Source organism: Panicum virgatum, chromosome 6N (genome assembly GCF_016808335.1).
Source record: "Panicum virgatum strain AP13 chromosome 6N, P.virgatum_v5, whole genome shotgun sequence".
In the NCBI taxonomy this organism is placed as follows: domain Eukaryota; kingdom Viridiplantae; phylum Streptophyta; class Magnoliopsida; order Poales; family Poaceae; genus Panicum; species Panicum virgatum.
The window spans coordinates 24,036,958-24,059,648 of NC_053150.1; the positions used below are offsets into that span (position 1 = coordinate 24,036,958).

At 49.5% G+C, this 22,691-nt stretch overlaps 1 protein-coding gene across 8 annotated transcripts in view; it reads left to right on the forward strand.

Moving 5' to 3' along the window:
- The window catches only part of LOC120678881 (probable adenylate kinase 5, chloroplastic), a 28,581-nt gene extending 12,074 nt beyond the window's left edge, over window positions 1-16,507 (forward strand). For 2 of the 8 annotated variants that reach the window (XM_039960312.1, XM_039960311.1), the window contains exons 13-19: window positions 2,539-2,618; window positions 2,705-2,770; window positions 3,554-3,583; window positions 3,673-3,782; window positions 3,883-4,020; window positions 11,101-11,130; window positions 11,230-11,575. In XM_039960312.1, the coding sequence (XP_039816246.1) occupies window positions 2,539-2,618; window positions 2,705-2,770; window positions 3,554-3,583; window positions 3,673-3,782; window positions 3,883-4,020; window positions 11,101-11,130; window positions 11,230-11,254 (479 nt within the window). In that variant the 3' untranslated portion in view covers window positions 11,255-11,575. Of the gene's footprint in view, window positions 1-2,520; window positions 2,619-2,704; window positions 2,771-3,553; window positions 3,584-3,672; window positions 3,783-3,882; window positions 4,021-11,100; window positions 11,131-11,229; window positions 12,940-13,411; window positions 13,906-14,008; window positions 14,395-14,579; window positions 15,044-15,151; window positions 15,423-15,561 lie in introns of those variants that run through there. The other 6 variants (XM_039960318.1, XM_039960310.1, XM_039960314.1 and 3 more) reach the window with 6 other exon arrangements.
- The last annotated feature ends 6,184 nt before the right edge of the window (window positions 16,508-22,691 follow it).

Genomic DNA, 22,691 nt, shown 5'->3' on the forward strand with positions numbered 1-22,691 from the left:
CCGACGCTTTGACCTCACCTCTCGCCGCGTCCTGATCTCCCGACATGTCGTCTTTGACGAGTCGGATTTCCCCTACTCCACCTCCACACCTTCTCCTGACCCCGAGCTGGAGTCTCTGTTTCCGAATGACCCGGTGGTTCAGCCACCTTTTCCTGTCTGTACTTTCCCTGCAGGTTTTCCCAGTACACCGGCGCCGTTTTCGGTGATCCCTGCTGTGCCGAGCGCGGCCCCCGTGCCCGCAATCACGCCACGCGCGGCCCCTGGAGCTCCGATCGTGCCACACGCGGAACCGGTGTCTACTGCTGTGCCACGCGCGGCCCCGGTGTCTCCTGCTGCGCCACGAACGGCCCCGATGCCTTCCCCTGCACCTGCGCGGTACGCTCAGCCGGTGCAGGTGTACCGGCGTCGTTCGGCGGCGACACCGGCGCCGTAGCGGTACGCTGAGCCGGTGCAGGTGTACCGGCGTCGTTCAGCGCCGACACCAGTGCCGCCTCCTACTCCAGAGGCTCCTGCGACGACTACACCGGAGCCGTCGCCGACGCCGCCTCCTCCGGCTCCCTCTCGAGCCGAGCCAGAGGTGTACCACCCGCCAGTCATCCATCGGGATCCTCGGCATATCCATCCCATGGTGACTCGGTGGATGGCGTCTCAGGCCGCGACTCTCTCCGCCACCGAGGGAGAGCCGCGGGTCTCTCTGGTACCCTCCTCTCTCCGCGACGCCATTGGCGGATCCTCACTGGCGTCGCACGATGGAAGAGGAGTACGCGGCTCTTCTTGCCAACCAGACAGTGGGACCTCGTGCCGCGTCCGTCTGGTTGCAATGTGGTGACTGGCAAGTGGATCTGGACGCACAAGCGTCGGGCTGATGGCACACTGGAGCGCTACAAGGCTCGCTGGGTTCTCTGGGGGTTCACTCAGCGGCCTGATGTTGATTATGATGAGACCTTCAGCCCAGTCGTGAAGCCCGCTACGGTGCGCACGGTCTTTTCGCTTGCGCTCTCGCGCTCTTGGCCTGTGCACCAGCTGGACGTGAAAATGCGTTTCTTCACGGCACTCTGTCAGAGACTGTCTACTGCTCAGCCAGCGGGATTTGTGGACTCGAGTCGCCCAGATATGGTCTGCCGGCTCAACAAGTCTCTCTATGGACTGAAGCAGGCTCCTCGGGCTTGGTACTCTCGGTTCGTCACGTTCTTGCTGACATTGGGATTCACCGAGACCAAGTCTGACACGTCTCTCTTCGTCTACCGCCGTGGGGATGAGGCTGCATATCTACTGCTCTATGTCGTTGACATTGTGCTCACAACCTCCAGTCCGCAGTTGCTTCAGAGTGTCATCTCCTCTCTGCAGCAGGAGTTCGCTATGAAGGATCTTGGTCAGCTCCACCACTTTTTGGGTGTCACTGTTGAGCCTCGCCCGTCTGGTCTTCTCCTTCACCAGCGGCAGTACGCTCTTGATATCCTGGAGCGGGCTGGGATGACTGATTGCAAGCCCTGCCCCACTCCTGTCGACACTTAGGCGAAGCTGTCTGCTGATCTGGGTGATCCGGTGGCTGATCCTACGGCCTACAGGAGTCTGGCCGGTGCGTTGCAGTACCTCACCTTCACCAGGCCGGACCTCACCTACGCTGTCCAGTAGATCTGTCTCCATATGCATGATCCCTGGGAGTCACACCTTGCTGCGCTGAAGCGTCTCCTCCGGTACGTCCGTGGCACTATGGACCTCGGCCTGGTGCTTCACCGCTCGTCCTCTGCTGAGTTAGGTGGTCTACACCGACGCTGACTGGGCTGGCTGCCCGGACACTCGTCGCTCCACTTCCGGCTACGCCGTCTTCCTAGGCGGCAACCTGGTCTCCTGGTCGTCCAAGCGGCAGCCGGTTGTCTCCCGCTCCAGTGCCGAGGCGGAGTACCGGGCTGTCGCTAACGGCGTGGCGGAGGCGTCCTAGCTACGACAGCTCTTGGCGGAGCTCCACTGCCCGCTCGCCAAGAGCACTCTCGTCCAATGCGACAACGTCAGCGCCGTGTATCTCTCCACCAACCCCGTCCAGCATCAGCGGACGAAGCACGTGGAGATCGACCTACACTTCGTGCGCGCGACAAAGTCGCGATCGGCGATGTTCGGGTACTCCATGTCCCGACTACCTCCCAGTTTGCTGACATCTTCACCAAGGGGCTGCCTTCCTCGACCTTCTCGGAGTTTCGATCCAGCCTCAACGTAGCCGGTCGCTAGTTGTGGCTGCGGGGGGTATTTGCCCTTTGTACCCTGTTGTACTCTCTTCTTGTCCAGTCTTGAACACCGCTGCGTCGGTAGTTCAGACTGCGGGGGGTGTTAGCTTTCTTGTTGTCCAGTCTTGAACACTGCTGCGCCGGTAGTTCAGACTGCGGGGGGGGGGGGGGTGTTGGAGTATATTGAGCCCATGTATAGAGGCCCATCTAGAGGCCCATGTATAGGATCTATATATCCCACCCTTCTAGGGTTTGGAGGAAGATAAGCTATTATTCTCTCCTATCCTCTCTCTCACAGTTTTGACTGAGACTACAGGTGCTAGCGAGGTTGACAAACAAGATGATATGTTTATCCTCATTGCTCCCCAAAATGCTGTTGGAAACTGCATAATTGATGTAAAGATCCCATACCTTTTGTTCTATTTAGATAGTTGTATAATATCCACCTTGCGATGTTCATTGTGATTTTGGAAAATTTGCAGGATATGAGAGCTATGACTGATGCTGCTGGTGACAGACCTGTGATTCTTGTAAACCCTCGCCTAAAGGTTTTGTCCAAAAATATTTCTCACTTTTCGTCATTGTTATCATGTCTAATCTGAAGAGATCTTATCTATACATTGTGCCTATTTTTAGAGATATTGGATGTAGTAGTTCAAAAATATAAAATTAAATACCAAAAGATCCTCATTGTTGAAACAGGTTCGACTGCGTGACAAGAAACTCTATTCCTTACTCTCTCTGTCCCAAAATAAGTGTTCGTTTAGCCTTCAAATTTTGTCCCACAAATAGTGTTCTTTTATATTGTAGTAAAGTCCACCTAATTAAAGCAATATCAAATACCAAGAAAAAATTGTATAGTGAAGTGCATGGATCCAATCAAATGCTGAAGTATATCTTACTTTTCTGGTTCCAATGCATTTGCATTTATTGAGTGTCTAGGGAACCAAATAAATAGTGCAGTTTTCAATCACAGCTGCTATATTTCATTAGGGGTAACATGGTCATTTTCTACTACTGGTAATGTGTCTGAAATTTTCTAAATGAACACTTATTTTCGGATGGAAAGAGTAGTATGTAAGATACTTTCACGAAACTGAGCTAAATTTCTGATTCTCTTCCAGGACATTGAATTTCTTAACATAGATGAAATAAAAATCATGAGGACCCTTTCTCCTCTAATATTTAACTTTTCCCACTTTCCAATCTTCATGATTTATACTTCCATATTTCGGAATATATATTTAAAGGCCTGTCTTCGTAATGTATGAACAAAATTATGGTGTATCAGTATTGGGTGCTAACTAAGTTGCTAAATTTATATTTTATAGGATATGCCTGGATCAAGTGGTATAATGCAAGTAAGTGGTTTTTTTTAGATTAGAGCTTATCTTATTACTGCCACCAGCATATTGACTATTCAGTTGGCTTCTTAACCAATGATGATCAGACAATGGGAAGAGACATGAGGCTAAAGTATGCTGCATCATTTGAGACCTGCTATTCATTTCGTCTTCTCTACTATGCTGGCTCATTCTATCCTATCATGGGAGCTTTAAGGTTTATATAACCAGTTTTTGTTGTTCCAAATAGCACACTGTCTTACAAATGTTTCTGTTTTGTTTCAACCATTATAATTTAAATTGACTTGTTGCTACAGGATGGCTTATCCAAATAAATATGAGATTTATCGAAGGGTTGATGAGCCCAATGGGAAGGAGAAATATGTTCTTATAGCTGAATTCACAGACAAGCCAACTCCTGATGACATTACAAGTGCTTTCATGGGACGAAAAAAGTAAGATTGAGAAACACATTATATAGGCAAAAGGATATCATTTGTGTAACTGGAGCCCACCCCCCCCCCCCCCGCCCCGTCGCCCCCAGGCGCCGCGCCGCCGCCCCTCGGGCTCTCCTCCCTCCACCTCGCCGCCGCCGGAGAGCACCCGAGCGGAAGTCCGCCAGCGCTCAAGGACGGCGGTGGCGGGGACTCCTCCCACGAGACCCCCCCTGCTCCCCCCTCTCTGCCTGCAACCCCAGCGTCCTTCGCCGCCGCCGGCAACCGAGGCCGGATCTGGCCTTCTCCTCGCCGGATCCAGGCCTCGCGAGGCCGGATCTGCCGCCGGGCTCGTGTGGAGGTGCTCCGCCGCCGCCGTCGCTTGTCCCGGGGCGTTGTGCCCCTGGTGGCTCAGATGGGGGCGCGGCTCCGCCACCACCACCGGGGGACCCCTGGCCGCGCCGCCGTCGCCGCCCACCCCGGGTGCTATGCCCCGGTGGCTTGGGTGGCCAGGGCCTGTGGCTGCACCGCCGCCCTCGGCTGCCCGGTGGGCCGTGGTCGCGCCGCCGCTCGCCGGGGGTGGGCCCTTGGCTCGCACCGCCCTTGTGGGGGGCTGGATGTCGGCCGCCGGCCTCCGGCTTGGGGTGTCGGCGTCTGCCTCCGCTGACCTTGGCATGGATGTTTGTCTTCCTGGTGAAAACCATGTCCATGCTGCGGACTGGCGACGATGGCGCCTGGCGAGTCATGTCCCTGTTGGGGGCGTCGTTATGGGACACTTCCATGCCTCCTCTGCTGCATCCCGTCTCTGGCCCGGCCCGTTGTCGGCATCCGCGTCTCCGTCACCGCCTTTGGGTCTGCCTCGGGCTGTCGGCACTTTTGCGTCAGCTACGGTCATAGCGATCCGTGCGTTCGATCCGTGGTTTGGAGGTTTGTTCCCTGGTGAAAACCATGTCCGGTGCTAGGATTGGCGACAATGGCGCTTGGTGCGTCATGTCCCTCTTGAGGGTGTCGTTCTGGGACATCTCCACTCCTACTTTGCTGGCGGCCTGGTTTTCTTGTGGCATGCCATGGGTGGTCGTCTCCTTGGGTGTTGCCTACTTGAGCTCCCTCGACACATCATCACTGTGGTCTGCTAGTGCTACGACTACTTTGCCGGATACTTTGCCGTCATTGTTCTGGCGGATGCTTTGCTGCCCTGTTTCGCTTGGTCTGGCGAATACTTTGCTGCCCTTGCTACTCCTACTCTGATGGATGCTTTGCCATCGTGATTGCGCTGCTTGTTGGTCGTCTCCGGTGGATGCTTTGCCGCCATGGTGCTGCTACTTCTGGTGGATGCTTGGGCACCCTCTGGTTGTTTCGTGGTCTCAGTTAGCGACCTCGGTGATTTTGTTCTTTGTGTAGGTTCACCTGTTTTTAGGTCTTTGCAGGTTGGGTAGGGTTTCTCCTTCTGTTCTTTGGTCATCGTTCTGCTAGCTTTTGGCCGTTTGTTTTGTTGGCCTCTCTTCAGTTTTTTCTATTTTTTTAGTCCTTTGTGTGCTTGTGCAGGTCAACCTCTGTTTGGCCAGCATCAAGTTATGTTTGTAAACTGTTTTCTTCTTAATGAAATACGTGCTAAGGAACGTTCGTGAAAAAAAGCATTATATAGGCAAAGTATATTGCAGTGGACTTAGATTAATTACTAGGGATACAAGCTACATGTATATATAGGCAAGGATCCTAGATGAGCTTATGGAAACAGAACCTGATCAGGATCCTTGTTGTAACCAATCAGGACAGGAGAGCTCATGTCTATAACAAAGCCTAGGCTCGGTCCCACACACGCATGGCACAATATGTCTTAATCCCCCCCCCCCCCTCCCCCCCATCGAGTCTAATCGTATGTAGAACAGACATTCAGACTAGATGTGAACTCTGTGAAGACTGTAGAAGGCAGCCCATTGGTGAAGACATTGGCGAACTGAGAAGTCGTCGGTACGTGAAGGGGTTCAAAGACATTTAGATTGTGCTAATGTTGTCGCAGTAGACCAAAGTGGCTTATCTCCATGAAGTGTGAAACTCGGACAAGAGTTGATGCAACCATGTGGCTTCTAAAATAGCATTGGTGACCCCTCGATATTCAACCTCTGCACTAGAGCGGGACATAGTGTTCTGTTTGTTTGGAGGAGCAAGAGACAAGATTATCCCCAAGAAACTCTGCATAACCAGATGTTGAACCGAGTACCAGGACAGCAAGCCTAGTCAGCATCAGAGTATATGTATTAGACTAGGAATGGGGGAAGCACCACTCACCCAATGAGGGGGGTGACCATTTATATATATAGCCAATAGGCTTGGTGTCAGTGTTTTTTACCAATGGCTAGTGATTATCGCGGATTGCATGTTTAGGAGCGGATGGTTGTGCAGGAAGACACAAGGATTTATACTTGTTCGGGCCGCTCAGGAGCGTAATACGTTACGTCCGGTTCGTGGCTGCTCGTGTTTCTTGCACTGGTTTGCAGTAGGGTTTTACAAACGATTGAGAGAAGGACGGGTGTCCCAAGTCTCTGGCGTGAGCGAGTGTGGAAGAACTAAGTCGTCGTCTGGTCGGGGCCGCCGCCGGCGTTGAGCTGAACGGAGCTCCAGCGGTGCCTCTTTCCAGAGAGGGAGTATGTGTTTGTGTGTCTAAGAGTGCGATGGGTTCGACCAGAGCCTGATGGAGTCGCTGGGTTCGATCCCCCGTGTAGGGGTCCATTCTCTCCCCTTTATACGACAAGGGAGGGAATGGGGTACGAGAGAGAGAGAGAGAGAGAGAGAGAGAGAGAGAGAGAGAAAGAGAGTTCCTGCGTCCCCTGGCACTTGGGTCATCGTGGACCCGCCTGGGCTCGTCATCGCCGCCCTCGTCCTCCATGGCCGAGTCCATCATGTCGCGAGGTCCGCGGAGCGGAGAACATGGAGGCACCTCTGTTGAGGTACGCCACGCCCCTACCCTACGGCCTATACTGTCGTAGGCCATTGCAGGGAAGGGCGTTCCACTATTCACGGCGTTAGGGCACATCTCGTTGCCTATCCACCCACGCCACTGTTAGTGTCCATGCAGCGCGAGTTGTGGTGGGCCCTCCCATAGGTTTGGCGTGTTTTCCTCGCACGTTCATCGGTCAGGCGAGGTGGGACCTCTTCCCGTAGGTCGGGCGAGGCAGAGCCTTTTCCCGCTGGTCGGGAGAGGCGGACTCCTCCCACGAAGGTCGGAGCGCCCGGCTGGGCGCGATTGTCTTTTGCCCCTAATCGGGTAGCTTATCTGCTAATCCCTTGTCTTTGGGTGTCTGTAATATTTAGTAGCCCCGAGCCCTTGGTGGGGTCTTAACTCTGAGGCATCTGCTGGATACATTGCCTTTTGGCTGAAGTAATTCATAACCTGGGTGTTGGGTGCGCTCGCGCGCACCCAGTGGGTATAGCCCTCGAGCCTCTAGGCGAATCAAGGATTCGCGTAGAGGGTTATCTCGTCTCGAGTCAGCTTCCCATCATCGGTCGGGAACTGTTGGGACACGGTTTTGCCTTTGGCGGACCCCGGTATTGCGCGCAAACGCACCCACTGGGTGTAGCCCCCGAGCCTCTGGGTGGGTCAGACTTGCTCAAAGGGTAAATCTCATGGAGATCACAAAGCTCGATGCTTTGATTCGGGCGTACCCCATCCAGTCCCGTCATGCGTTGTCTATGGTGCTTACTCTGCCGTCGCTGCGCCTCTGAACCGGTCAGAGGCATGTTTTCACAGGTCCGCCTTGCGCCCAACCCTTCGTCAGGAGCCTTTTACCCCGTCCAGTCTTGACGAGGCTAGGGTCTCTCGATTAGGATTTTACTGACGAGGGCCGACGCAGTGCGAATTTTGGCTGGCAGGCGTCGCGTCCGTCTCAGTGATGGTGCGCCGTACGCTGCGTGGCCCTGGCCCGTTTGCCGCTCGTTCGCCGCGTCACGTCTCACACTACCCCACGCCGCCCTGTAAGACAGGTCTGGTGGTAGAGGGAAGGTGAGAGCATTGGCGCTCGAGTGGCGTATCGAGCTCGCCCCAGCCTTGCTGCGTGGTCTGCTCGCGTGGTTATAAATAGGGGTACCGGGCTTCTCAGTTCCACAACAAGTCACCCTATACCCCACTTAGCCATGGCATTTGATTATCTTAGTTCTCAAAGAGTTCGAGCTCGCTCAGCTCGGACCGTCCGTCGGCCCCTTGCTGATTGCTGTTAGAGGATTGATCTCAAATGGAGAAGTATGAGGAGGGGTATGAACCCCTTGGTTCGTGGTGGTGCCGTAGCCGGTCACATACAAAGGTGCCCAGCAGGAGCCCTAGTACAAGAAACATCAGTACTACGACTAAGCCGAGCCAAAATGTCGTGGCCGGGGTGACCGAGCCGGCGGTGCCAGGTGGTGGAAGACGGCGTCGTGGCAAAAGCAGACGAGGAAGTCGAAGGCGAAGTAGCGGAAGCAGGAAGGCGAAGGCTGTAAAGGGGCCCCGAGCTGTCACATCGGAGGAGCGGACGCCGGGAAGCCGAATCCTTCACAGTAAGACCAGAGGAGTCAAATTCGATGGAACAAGAATTGTCAGAAGTAAACTGGCGAATGGAAAGAAGATTATGAATCATCTGAGGAGCAACAAGAACACTAGGAAGTCTGAAAAAACTAGGAGCAAAACCCACGGCGGTGACGGGAAGACACGACCCATCAACCACCATGATGGAAGAAGGACAAGAGGGATGTGGGGGTCGGACAGAAGAGAGGATACCAGCATCTGGGGTGGTGTGGAAGGAGGCACCCGAGTCGGCGATCCACTCAGTGCTGACCGGCGGAGTCAGCCCGATGGTGCTGAAGGACTACGCTAGTGCGGCCTAGTCCCACCCCCCAGACCAGGTAGGTGGCTGGCTGGGCTGAGCGGGTGGAGTCCAGGACGGCGCGAACAATGGAGCAGCACCGGTGAACATGGCTGCCGGCTGCTGTGGACGAGAGCGCCCGCCCTGACCCTGGAACGGCCACATCGTGATGCGCCCTGACCATGTGTTGATGAAGGATGTCCAGGGCGTACCTCCAGCAGTAGGGGCAGAAGCGGGAGCTGGGCCCCTACCCGAGCCACCACAGGTACCAGCAGCACTAGAAGCAGGGCCACCGGTACCACCACCAACACGTCCCCTACCCCCCACCCCTGCCGACGACGTCTAGCACGCCCCCCCGACCCTCGGTCTGCCCGGTGGGAGGAGCACCAAGGAGGCAGGAGGCTGGTGAGGCAGAGGAAGCCGGTGGAGCAGCCACGAGCGCGGTGGAGGAGGACGAGGATGAGCCGGTCACGGGACCCCTGGTGATCTCCTCGAGAACAAGGTCGTCCCGGACCTAAAGGAAGGAGGGGAAGGGCCTCTAGCGGGTGATCCATGTCCGCAGGTGGTCGTAGGTAGAGCTGAGACCCCGCAGGACATTGAGCACCATGACCCGGTCAGGCACCGGGCACCCGAGGTCGTGAAGAGCATCGGCCATGCTCTTCATCCTCCTGCAGAACTCACCGACGGAGAGGTCCCCCTGCTCGAAGGTGCGGAAGGTGGTGTCGAGGTGGAGAGCGCGGAACTCGGCATTGCCGAGGAACTACCCCTCGAGCGCCAGCCAGGCCTGTCGCGCGGTGCCGCCGTGAGTCCTGACGATGTCCTGCAGATCTTGAGAGATGGTCCCAAAGATCCAGGACAGGGCGACGCTATCGAGACGCAGCCACACCACGTCTCGTGCCTCGACCGGCGTGTCGAGGAGGGCATGGTCGTCGAGGGCGTGGCAGCGGAGGGCGAGGAGAACTTGGTCCCGTCATCGCCCGTAGGAGGAGGGCGTAGGGTCGAGGAGGACGGAGACCAGGGCCTTGATGTTTTGGACGCCGGCGGCCTGAAGGTGGAGCTGGGCGACCATGGGATCGGTCGGGTCGAGCCGTGGTCCAGAACCCGAGGGCGGAGCCTGGTGGGAAGAAGAGGTGGAGTGCTCGGCGAATGGGACGACGGGCTGCTGACCAGAGGAGAGGAGGAGGTAGTGCTCCGCCTCAGCGACCCGGCGAGAAAGAGCGTCGGTGGCGGAGCGCTCACGCTCCCAAGCGAGGACAGCCGCACGGACCCGCTCCTGAGCCGCCGTAGCCTCGTACTTGGCGGCGAGGAGGGCCGTGGCGAGGGTAGCGTCGGCCGGTGCAGCTCTGGTGACGGGGGGCGGCATCCCGCGGAAGTCGGCGGCAGCGAACGGCGCATCCGCGGGGTGCATGCCTAACTCACGCCAGGGAGGAGGGGCAAAGCCCACGGCCCCCGCGCCCCCCACGCCAGCAGCAGCTGCGGCGGCGGCTGCGGCAGCCGCGCCCCCCGCGCCCAGATCGAGAGGAGGGGCGACGGGGGTGGCTGAGGCGGCAGGGGCGGCTGGCCCGCGCCGGCAGGGGCGGGTGGAGGCGGCGGCGCGGGATCGGCGGTCGCAGGCGGCGGCGGCGGCCATGAGGGCGGCGGCAGGCCCCAGGGATGGCGCGCGCCGGCAAAGGTCGCAGCAGCCGGAGAGGAGGAGAGGGGAGGGAAGGAGGAGAGGGGAGGGGGCACTTGCGGCCAGCCGGCCATGGCGGCCGCGGCGGCCGCGGCTAGAGGGAGGGAGGGAGGGAGAGGGAAGAGAAAGCTAGATACCATGTTTTGGGGATTAATTTTCTTGTATTCCTCCAAACCCTAGAAGGGTGGGCTATATAGTAGCTATACATGGGCCTCTAGATGGGCCAAATACATGGGCTCACATATACACCAACACTTACTGAAGCCAATGTGTTTTCTGTCTATGTTCTATAACAGGAATGCTGCTACACTCACAATAATCTTTCATCTACTGCTATCGTACAACTTAGGGATCAGAGTGCTGATGTACTTGAATGTGATCTCACATGAAGCACATAGTTTTACAGCACTTGCACGCCAATGGACCTAATAAAAAAAATTCTTTCGCAGAAAATTTAGTGTTGCATTGAAGAAAAAAGAGTGTATCATGTTCAAATGGCATCCACATCTATTCTATTTCTGTACTGATATGGTTCCGGATACCTTTTCAACACTGTAAAATATGTTGGAATGATTTTTCTCATATTTGATGCAGGGATGCGGAAAAGGCATCTTCAGGATTCTGGTAACTTATTCCCCTAATTTTCTCTCTATTTCAATGCTTGCTTGTTATATTATTGTCATGTGAAATATGGGGATAATGAACTGTTCGATCCTTGTGTAGGGGTTTCTTAAGTGGTATATTGTGAGGCAAGTGGTCTACTATAAAATGACGCCATCCATCTTTCTTGGTATTATTTGTATCAAAGCTTAGAATTGAATGGAAGAAGCAAATTTGAAAACTTTACATTTTCCAATCTGATACATCAGCTATGAATGGAATTGTTGATCCGTAGGTTTAGTATGTTTTACCCATTCAGCCTTTTTGAGTGCACCGCCTATTTTCCCCGTTCCTTAGATTCTCCAGCCATATCCATGTTGATGTAAAGTTTCACAAGCATATCGAAGGATAAAATGGCTACTAGAGATTTTTTATCAGCTTATTATCTAATATCAGTACCTTACTCTCATAGGTTGATGGCTGGTATGCAATTTTACAATATGCGGGATTCAAAATTTCATCAGACTATTTTCATGTTTGAAGATTCTGTTCCGAACTGCTTTGCATTAGAATCCTTAATACCAAGTTAAATAGTTGGAATAATGAAACTGAAGTTTTTTGTTTCTAGTCCTCCATTCTGAAAGATGAATGGAACCTGCATACTTATGACTTGATGGTATCACAAAACTACCATCTTTGTTGCTCCGAATGCAGGGTTTCTTTCTTGAACTAGTGAAGATGCATGAGCCATAGGCACATATTTTGAAAAAGTTATGTGAAAAATAATTTGATTACATCAAAACGACTACTAAAAAGTTAGCTTCTTTATTAATGCCGAGCAATTCATTCCACTTAAAAATTACTACATGAGGATTAAATATTATTCCATTACACACGCACAACATCTGGTCCTAGATCCATCCATCCGCAACAAATACAATTGTCACACATCTGCTTGTCACACTGCATTTAAATAATATTCTTTCAATTCTATTTGTTACTGTATAGAATAATACGTGGCCGTTTTATACGTGAACCGTGACTAAGCTTGTGCAGGTATGTGTGTGTGTATATATATATATAGTATATGGCGAGGCTAAAATGCAACAAGGTGCATTTGTTACCCCGGTTGCACAGACCTCCTGGTTGCGTCCGTGCCCCGCGCACCGTGCGCGCCCCGCGCCCCGCGCGCGCCTCCCGGCCTGCTAGCGGCCCATGGGATGCGTCATCCCCCCGCACATGGGCCCGTGACAGCCTACAAGGTCCGCCTGGCGTGGCCTACCGCGGCAGAGCGCCAAAATGCAACACCGGTTATATACCAATTGCAAACATTAATGTTGTTCAATTGCAACCATGTGCGATGTCCTCGAGGAGGGGCCGTCCGGACAAAATAAATGGGGTGCTGTGTTTTGAATGGATCGAGGAACATCCGAATCACCCCAATTCGCCGCCGCCGCTGCCAAAAAGCACCCCAATCTAGTTGGAGATCCACCTGTGAGACATGGCGCCGCCGCCGCTGATCCCACCTGCATCCCCCGCCCCAGCACCCAATCACGATTCGCAGGCGCTAGTTCGCGCAGTTGCAATTGCGGATTATACGGCAGCATACAGAGCTCGGTGCTCCACAGCGGAAGGAGCAAGTACGCCGTTGTCTAGGGTGTCGTTGCCCCCCGTCGCCGCCCCAACGACAACCCTGCTGTTGTAGTAGCTCCTACGCAATACCCCGGAGCCAATTCTCCTAATCCCCTCCATCACATGTCGACGCTAACGCCACCCGCGGCACTGCCTCCAGGAGCCCTGCAGACTTCAGAAGCTACGCAAATTATCTACCTGGTAAGCACTCTACAAAAACTTGGGTTGGAGGGCGGGAATTGTGCTGAGGATAGCAGGGATTGCTCGAATTCTGGAAGGGTCTATCGGCTTGCAAATTAAAGCTATTAGTAATTGCAAATCTGGGATGCATTGTGCTGAATTGCATGATAAAGCTACTATATGGCAAAAAGAAGCACACAGCGGAGGATTTGGTTGGCCGAATTGCAAATTGAAGCTATTACTAGTTGCAACTTAGGATGTACAAATAAAATCCTACTAATCAATTGAGCAATTGTTTTATGTTCGCCGAATTGCAAATTAAAGCTACTAGTAGTTGCAACTTAGGATGTACAAAAAAAGGCTGCAAAACTCTATGGTCTGCCTACACTTGCAACCTGGCATAATAAAATTGGTTTGCAAATTACCAAGACTTTGGATTGCAAAACTTAATGTTGTCTGATTGTAAAGGTATCGATGGTTTTTTTTCCTGCAGGATCCTAATATAGCCCCTGTGTTTGTGCCAAGAGTGAAGCAGGTGTTCCCTACAAAGAACGATGCATAAATGTTTTATAGGGACTATGCGAAGCTAGCTGGGCTTAGTATAAGGACAGCCAGAACTAGCAAAGAAACCAATCATTGGGTGTGCTCTAGGGAGGGGTGGCATGAAGGTAAAAAGGGGGAAGAGCCCAACAAGACGGAAAAGGGATCAAAAAGATGCGGTTGCCCTGCATATGTCAAAGTAAAGCATGACAAGAAGCAGGGGTAGTGGTACTTTGATCATGTGCATGAAGCCCACAATCACAAACTAGAACCATCTCCTAGAATGACAAGATACATGCCTGCACACAAGAACATGGAGGAAGGCATGTGTGACATATTCAATATAATGACAAGAAATAGGGTTCCACATCAAGCAGCATTGAATGTGATGGCAGATCTGTATGATGGTCGGCATATGTGGGGTTTTACGTAGGACATAAAAAATATGTAGGTGCTGATGGTTTTTTTTAAACCGTAACTCAATTGCAACATCCCCCACTGCATTTGTTTTACGTTCCTGAGCTTATTTTTTTTAAAAAAATGCTTACAGGAAGGCGGAGAAAGTTAGGGAGGAAAGAGACGATGATCTTAACAAGCTTCTGCAATTCTTCAGGGAGTGTAAGGAGAACAATGAGCACTTCTACTGGGATGTGGATGCAGATCCAAAAACTAGGTTGCTGAAAAACATATTCTGGAGCCATGCAAGCCAGAGGGCTGAGTACAGAGACTTTGGAGATGTCATTACATTTGACATGACACACAAAACAAACAGCAAGCACATGCCGCTAGCCATGTTTGTTGGGGCAAACAATAAATTGAAGAATGTATCATTCGGGAAAGCAATGATTGGTGATGAAACAACTGGATCATTCAAGTGGTTGTTTGAGACCTTCAAGAACTGCATGGGTGGTCGGCAGCCTTATGTGATCCTAACAGGTGTGCCCCCCCCCCCTAATTCTTATGTAATATGCTGATTGCAAATTTCATAGTATTTGGTTACAAAAATATGTAATATGCTGATTGCAAAACTTCATAGTCTCTGGTTGCAAATATTAGTTTATACTGGATTGCAAAACTGTGTGACCGACACTATCCACCCCTGGTTTACTGTCTACTGCCAGATGAGGATCCAGCTATGAGGCAAGCAATAGGGATGGTACTTGACAGAACACAACATAGAAACTGTCGCTGGCACATCCTGAGGCTGTGGGAGTATGAGCTGGACCACCTGTACGTCCAACACAAGAATAAGAATTTGAAAGAAAGATTGGAATCTTTGATAAATTATCCACTTGGGCCAATGCAATTCGAGATCGAAAGGATAAGGCTAGTTCATGAATGTGGCATTGCTGAAAACCCCACAATAAAAGTCCTGTGGGATAAGAGGGAGAGGTGGATAGTAGCTTACTTCAAGGGGATGTACTGTGGGAGAATGACATCGACACAAAGATCAGAAAGCCAAAACAAGGTCCTTAAAGATGGCTATGTTAATGAGAGTACAAGCATGCACATGTTTGCTAAAAGGATGCTGGACACACTTCGACATGCAGACCACATGGATGCCGGCGAGACACACTACGCCCAGGTAAGTTGGGGAAATATATGAGAAGTATGATAATTGCAACAAATACTGCTTCATAGTTGCTACGCTGTCCATATGCTGAGTGCAAAAAATGGGTAATTGGTGATTCAGGCTGAGCTGGTGCGAGCGTGCAAAGCAAAATTTGATGAGCAGCTAAGCAGGCTATACACAAGGGCTGTATACCAAGAGTACAAGAAGCAGTACAATAATAGTACAACATTTGTGACTGAGCCTAATCCAGATCCAAGAGTGAAGAATGGATGGCTAGTGAAGCATGAAAATGGGGAAGGGAGTTTTTGTTGGGCCCAACATGAGTTCAAGGTGGTTGCAGATAAGGAAGCTGGTGAATACAGCTGTGAATGCAAACAGTGGGAACATATAGGTATGATGCTTCTGATGTTGTGCCCCCACACCCTTGTCAATTGCAAACTTGGTGTCTGTGAAGTTGCAAATTTTATTGAACACAAAAGAAAATGCACCTTTCTAACAGCTCATCTGTTTTTTTGCAAAAAAAAATGTAGGGCTGTTCTGCATGCACATCATTAGAGCCTTCACACAACTTCAGGTCAGGAAGATACCAGAGAAATACATACTGAAGAGGTACACTCGTGATGCAAGAGAAGAAGTTATGTGGGATAGGCACGATGGTGTGCGGATCGGTGCACAAGCAAGCAAAGAGCAGTGCAGGACGTCGAAGCTGCTACCTAAACTGATGAGGCTTGGAAAAGTGGGGAGTAAGTCAGACCGTGCTTATGAAGAAACCAACAGGCAGCTGGACAAGATTACTCCGGGTATTGAATTATTCCCGATAAGTGCAGATGATGAATCATCGGACCCTGCCCCATCATCAAATGGGTCAGCTGTAACATCTGGAGGTGCTGACACTAATTCACCACCGTCATCAGCCCTGTTACATGCTGGGGTGTTGCTAATTGAGCCACCAGTGTCTCGCACAAAAGGCAGGGCCTGGAAAACAAAAGAAAAATGATGTTGAGGCTCCACTTAATGGCACCCCACTAAGCACATACACAAGAGCGAACTATGGTGATAGGGAATGCAGCAGATGTGGGGTTCGAGGTACGCATTACAGCACAACATGCCCAATAAACCCTGATCGAAGCAAATCAGCAGAAATGTGTGCAACCAAGAAAAGTACCAAAATGAATGATGGCCCCCCGAGGAAGAGTGGACGGCCAAGGATCGTGAAGGATCTGCGTGAGGGAGAAGATCTGGATAAAGATGAATGGCCTGTGACACAACATGGCAGTGCTACAACCAATGGAGTGGGTGCAGAAAACAGTGGACGTCGCCAAAGAGCTAAACGTGTAAACTACCAGGAATGACGTAGTGTTGGCGCTCCTTAAGTACCCATTTTACTATATGATTAGGAGTCGTTTTGGTAAATTCTTCGGGATGATTCATGTACTAACCCGCCACTTGGCACCCGAACTTGACCGTTTTCGATTTTGTCCTGGATTTTGGAGCATGTTGCATTTTGACAGGAAATTGGACATTTTCAGAGATGTTTCGACGCATGGTTACAACTGGGCTAAGATGAGGAATAAGAGGAACATTCAACACGCGAAAGATGGGACCGAAAGGGGCCAGAAAAGGCCCAGGCCGGCCGGCCTGGAGTCCTTGGGCCGGCCGGCCTAGCCCTTTTCGGAGTCCAATCGATCTCGGTTTTCTTCAGTGCGAAGTATGCGTCAACCCTAATCTGTGTTTTACCAAAACCGCCGACTATATCTGCCTATAAATACCCCGAAGCCGCCGTCAAAGAGGGGCATCCAGAGAGCATCCAGGGAGATCGCAGAGAAGAGCATCCAGAGATACATTCGAGTTAGACACAAGAGAAAGGCGACACCGGAGGCCTCATCGTCCCTCAGAGCTGCTGTAAGTTGGAGGACAGCAAGGGATCCATCCCTTGCCGGAGATTTCGCCACCATGATCGACTACGCTTCGCTTAGCTTCATGCGGTAAAGTCCTCGTTTGTTCATGGGGTTGTAAGGAGATCTTGAGTTGTAATTGCCGAATCCTTTATGAGATTGATCTATCATAATTCTTGTTGATGATGTTTTGATGCCTAATAGTTCGCGACTTGGCTTTGGGTTTGCTTTGCTCTTGCATGGTTTACTTAGATTACATCAACTATCGTGTTCTTTTTGATTCATTACCGATTATCCTCGTGTAGTGACAGTATGCGGGAGGGAAAGGTTTTGATCTTGGAACACACCTTTGGTAGATTAGATCTGTTTTTCGTTGCTTGGCGATTACATCTCTAGTGATCCTAGACCCTATGGACAAATGCTCTTCATATCTTGTGCACACATCTATCTTTGCTCACTAGTCTAGATTAGATTATATTGGTTAGATTATATCTATTTCATACTCAAACACTCAATATAGATCTTTTACCAACATCATTAGTGCTTAGTTAAGCATAGTAATACACTTGTTTCGTGGATTGATAAACCTTGGGGGAATACTCTACGGGAAAAGCTACACGATCCGTGCTCTTGCGGTACGTAAACTGGCGCTTTAAGAAGCATCAACAAGCTTTTCTGGCGCCGTTGCCGGGGAACAAGCGATTTTGCTACGTTTAACTTTGTATTAATTTTGTTGGTTACTAACACCTAACCTTTTCCTTAGAAAATTTTTGCTTTCTTGTTTTTGTTTTGATTGTCTAGATGGACCATCTCATTCAACACATGGAGGAAGGAGAAAAATCATTAAGGGACTATGCAAGCCCGTGATCGGAGGACTTCGACATGCAAAAATCAGATTCGGTGTTGCGAGCCACCGAGTACGAGATCAAGTCTCAAATCATCAAGATGGCGGCGGCAAACCCCTTTAGAGGAGATGAGACGGACAACCCATATAGACATATCAAGTGGTTCACAATGCTATGCAATACGGTACAACAAGACGGAGTTCCGTTAGCTTGGTTTAGATGGAATCTTTTCCCATACTCACTTGCGGAAGAAGCGAGAAGATGGTTTGCACTTGCATCATTCGAGGTAAAAGGAAATTGGGATGACTTGATGAAGAAATTTTGCGAGCGGTTCTTTCCGTTAAGCAAGGTTCAACATATTCGGAAGCAAGTGATCAACTTCGCGCAAGGAGAAGAAGAAGGGATAGATCAAGCATGGGATAGATTCAATGGATTGATTGAACAAGGACCGAAGCTCGGATTTTCCGGTGAAGTACTCTTGCATACTTTTTATTTTTCCCTAACCCCCGAGTGCATGCAATTTGTTCAAATGTGTGCAGGAGGAGATCTCATGGAGAAAATACTCACAGAAGCCGCCCAACTCCTACAAAAAATCAGCAAGGGTGCAGCCATGCGAAGAGATTGGGAAAAACGATGTTCGGCAAGCTCCGAGGAAGAATCTTAAGTGCGGGTGCTTGCTGGAATTTTCAGAAAAGAGGCATCGGAAGTGAAGGAAGAACAACCGAAGCATGGGAAAGTCATAGAGACAAACCACGATGAAGAAGCATTGATCCGGAGTGTAACGAAAGACGACCCGGAAAAGAAAGGAAGAATCATGGGCACCACCAAATCGCTAAGGGAATTCGAGCAAATGGATTGGATACCAATTGACTTCGGAAGATTGTTCGACAAAGCAAGACCGCATCCAAATCAGCGAGGAATGGCAAAGGTGATAGCGGAAGACTTCCCACCGGATAATCACATGGGATATACATTTGGCAAGGATTCGGCCGGTGATATTATTCGGAAACTTTTTGAAGAAAAAGAGGAAGAGATTGACTTGGACGAAGTGCTGGAGATCAGAAGGACCCTAGGAGTGTATTCGGAATCGTCACCCTACGCGCACATAGCCCAAGTATATGCGATTGGAAGCGATCAAGATGAAGGTAATCCATCACCCACACCTCGTGTTGATTGCATAATAGAAGGAATAAAATGTTGCAATGTTTTATGTGACGTTGACGCCCATGTTAGTGTGCTGAGTTCCAAGGTTTATGTTGAGTTTTTTAACGAAACATCAAACCTAGATGCCACAATCATTAAATTGATCATGGGAGATGGTAGATTAATCAAACCGCTAGGAGTGCTTAGAAATCTAAATGTTGCCATACCGGGTAAAAAATTTCTACTGACTTTTTTGTGATTAATGCTAGTGATGATGAGCATGAAGGCATAATCCTTGGAAAACCCTTTCTCAAATTTGTAAATGCCATTCTAGATGTTGGAAAAGGGATTGTCACTTTTGATCTAGATGGAGAGAAGTGCACATTTGAATTTCATTCAAAACCGTCTTTTGCTTCACCTCTACCTCTTGATAACGAAGAGGTAGAGAGCATTCGTTCCATTGATTCTTTCAGGGATCCTCTCCAACGCGCTTTGGAGAATGAAGACGCTCAAGATGATCAAGACGGAGAACTAGTGGAAACAATGGAAGAGTTGAAGCCGCAACACGGGAATTTGGAGGAAGAAAAATTTGAAGACATTGGAGAGTTAGATCAAGAAGAGGATGGTGCACCCGATGTTGAGATGAAGCCACTCCCCAAGGGATTGAAATATGAATTTTTGGGAGATGGCAAGACTTTTCCGGTGATTATTAGCGACGAATTGAGCCCGGAAGAGACGGAGAAGTTGCTGAATTTATTGAAGAAGCACAAAAAGGTGATCGGCTACTCGATTAACGACTTGAAAGGTATTAGCCCCGCTTTTTGCACACATCGTATACAACTCGAGGAGCAATACAAGATGGTCGTAGAGCATCAAAGAAGGTTGAGCCATGCTATGCATGATGTGGTGAAGAAGGAGGTTATCAAATTGTTGAATGTCGGAATAATATACCCCGTGCCACATAGTGAATGGGTAAGCCCCGTGCATTGCGTTCCGAAGAAAGGAGGACTCACGGTTGTGAAAAATGAGAAGGAGCAATTGATACCACAAAGAACCATCACGGGATGGAGGATGTGCATCGATTATAGAAAATGGAATAAGGCAACGAGGAAGGATCATTTTCCACTACCATTCATTGACGAGATGCTAGAAAGATTGGCAAAGCATTCACACTTTTGTTACCTTGATGGATACTTGGGATTCTTCCAAATACCTATTCATCCGGATGATCAACATAAGACCACGTTTACTTGCCCGTATGGAACTTTTGCATATCGGAGGATGCCTTTTGGATTGTGCAATGCGCCAGCTTCTTTTCAAAGGTGCATGATGGCTATATTTTCAGATTTCATAGAAGAGATTATGGAGGTATTGATGGATGATTTCTCGGTGCATGGTACTAGCTTTGATAATTGCTTGGGAAATTTGGAGAAAGTTCTTAAAAGATGTGGAGAGGTTGATCTTGTGCTTAATTGGGAGAAGTGTCATTTCATGGTGAAAGAAGGAATTGTTCTCGGTCATGTTATCTCCGAGAGAGGGATAGAGATGGACAGAGCAAAGATAGAAACCGTGGAGAAATTGCCACCACCTACGGACATCAAATCTTTGAGGAGCTTCCTTGGTCATGCCGGATTCTATAGGAGGTTCATAAAGGATTTTTCAAAAATCACCAAGCCATTGACACAACTTCTCCAAAAAGATGTGGAATACATCTTCGATAGTGATTGTCTTCACGCATTTCGAACACTCAAGCAATCCCTCATAAGTGCTCCTATCATGCAACCTCCGGATTGGAATCTACCTTTTGAAATCATGTGTGATGCAAGCGACTACGCCGTAGGAGCCGTTCTTGGACAAAGGAAAGAGGGGAAGGTAAATGCTATCTACTACGCAAGCAAGACTCTCAATGAAGCCCAAGTTAATTATGCAACAACGGAGAAAGAATTGCTTGCCGTGGTATTCGCCTTCGAAAAATTCAGATCATACATAGTAAATTCAAAGGTGATAGTTTATACCGACCATGCGGCAATCAAGTATCTCTTGTCCAAGAAAGATGCTAAACCACGCTTGATTCGATGGATCCTATTGCTACAAGAATTCGATGTGGAGATAAGGGACAAGAAAGGGGTAGAAAATGTTGTGGCCGACCACCTATCAAGGATGAACCATGGAGATGATGGAAAAGAACCTATCGAGGATCAAATGAGAGATGATCACCTATATAGAATTCTCGACAAAGATAGTTGGATGAATGAAATAATAAGGGCAATAAAAGGGATGCCCTTGGATCACTTGGACAAGAATGCAAAGAAAAGAGTGATCGCGGAAAGAAGAAAATACTATTGGGATCCACCATACTTATATAGATATGGGGAAGATGGAGTCCTAAGAAGATGCATACCGAGGGAGGAATGTGAAGAAGTTCTAAGAAAGTGTCAGTCGTCGGGATATGGAGGACATTATGGGCACTTTAGAACTCAAGCTAAGGTATGGGCTAGTGGATTCTATTGGCCCGAGATGCATGAAGATGCGAAAATATTTGTTTCAACTTGTCCGGAATGCCAAAGAACGGGGAATATCTCGCAAAGGAATGCCATGCCATTGAACTACAATTTGCAAATAAATCTATTTGATGTCTGGGGAATCAATTTCATGGGACCATTCGTGAACTCACATGGATTTGAGCATATATTGGTGATGGTGGACTATGTTTCAAAGTGGGTTGAAGCTATGCCATGTCGGAAGGCATCAACGGAGGAGTCCATAAACATGATTAAATCGGTAATCTTCCCTCGATATGGCGTCCCGAGAATCTTGATAAGTGATGGAGGAACACACTTCACGGGCAAAGACTTTGGTAAATGCTTGAAGAAATTGGGAATTGAACATAGAGTGTCCATGGCTTATCACCCCCAAACAAACGGACAAGCAGAAACTTCGAACAATCAATTAAAGGATATCTTAAAGAAGACCGTGGTAAAAGGAGGAAAAGATTGGTCGAAGAGACTAGATGATGCACTATGGGCATATCGTACGGCACATAAAACCCCGATTGGTATGACTCCTTATCAATTTGTTTATGGAAAAACATGCCACTTGCCGGTTGAGCTAGAACATAAGGCGTATTGGGTAATGAAGGAAATGAACTTTGATGCGGAAGCCGCTGGAATTAAAAGGAGAATCCAAATAAGCAAATTGGAGGAGTTAAGATTGAAAGCGTACAATAGTGCATCAATTTACAAAGAAAGGATGAAGAGATGGTACGACAAACGATTACAAAACAAGGAATTCAAAGAAGGAGACAAGGTCCTACTCTACAATTCAAGATTCAAACTCTTTGGCAAAGGAAAATTACAAAGCAAATGGGATGGACCATACGTCGTACACTCAGTTTCACCCACGGGAGCGGTGACAATCATGGATGCGAAAGGCGACCAATATGTGGTGAACGGACAGCGACTAAAGGTATTCTTGGAGCCCGACGTCGTGCCCCTTCATTATATCGACATATACACCATGGATGAGGAACCAGAATGTCAAGCCTAACGACGTTAAGCAAGGTAAGTTTGTAAATATTCTCTTTTAGATTTTATTTTCATAGTTTTATTTCTATTCTGGATGAACTTTGAGTAAAACATAGGCTTCTAATTTATTGGTGTGCACCTCGGAAAAAGTTGGAGTCCAAGGGGCTGAAAAACCCCCTGGGCCGGCCGGCCCAACACCCCTAGGCCGGCCGGCCTAAACCTCCTCGTGTGAGAATCGGTCTCAATTTTTGGT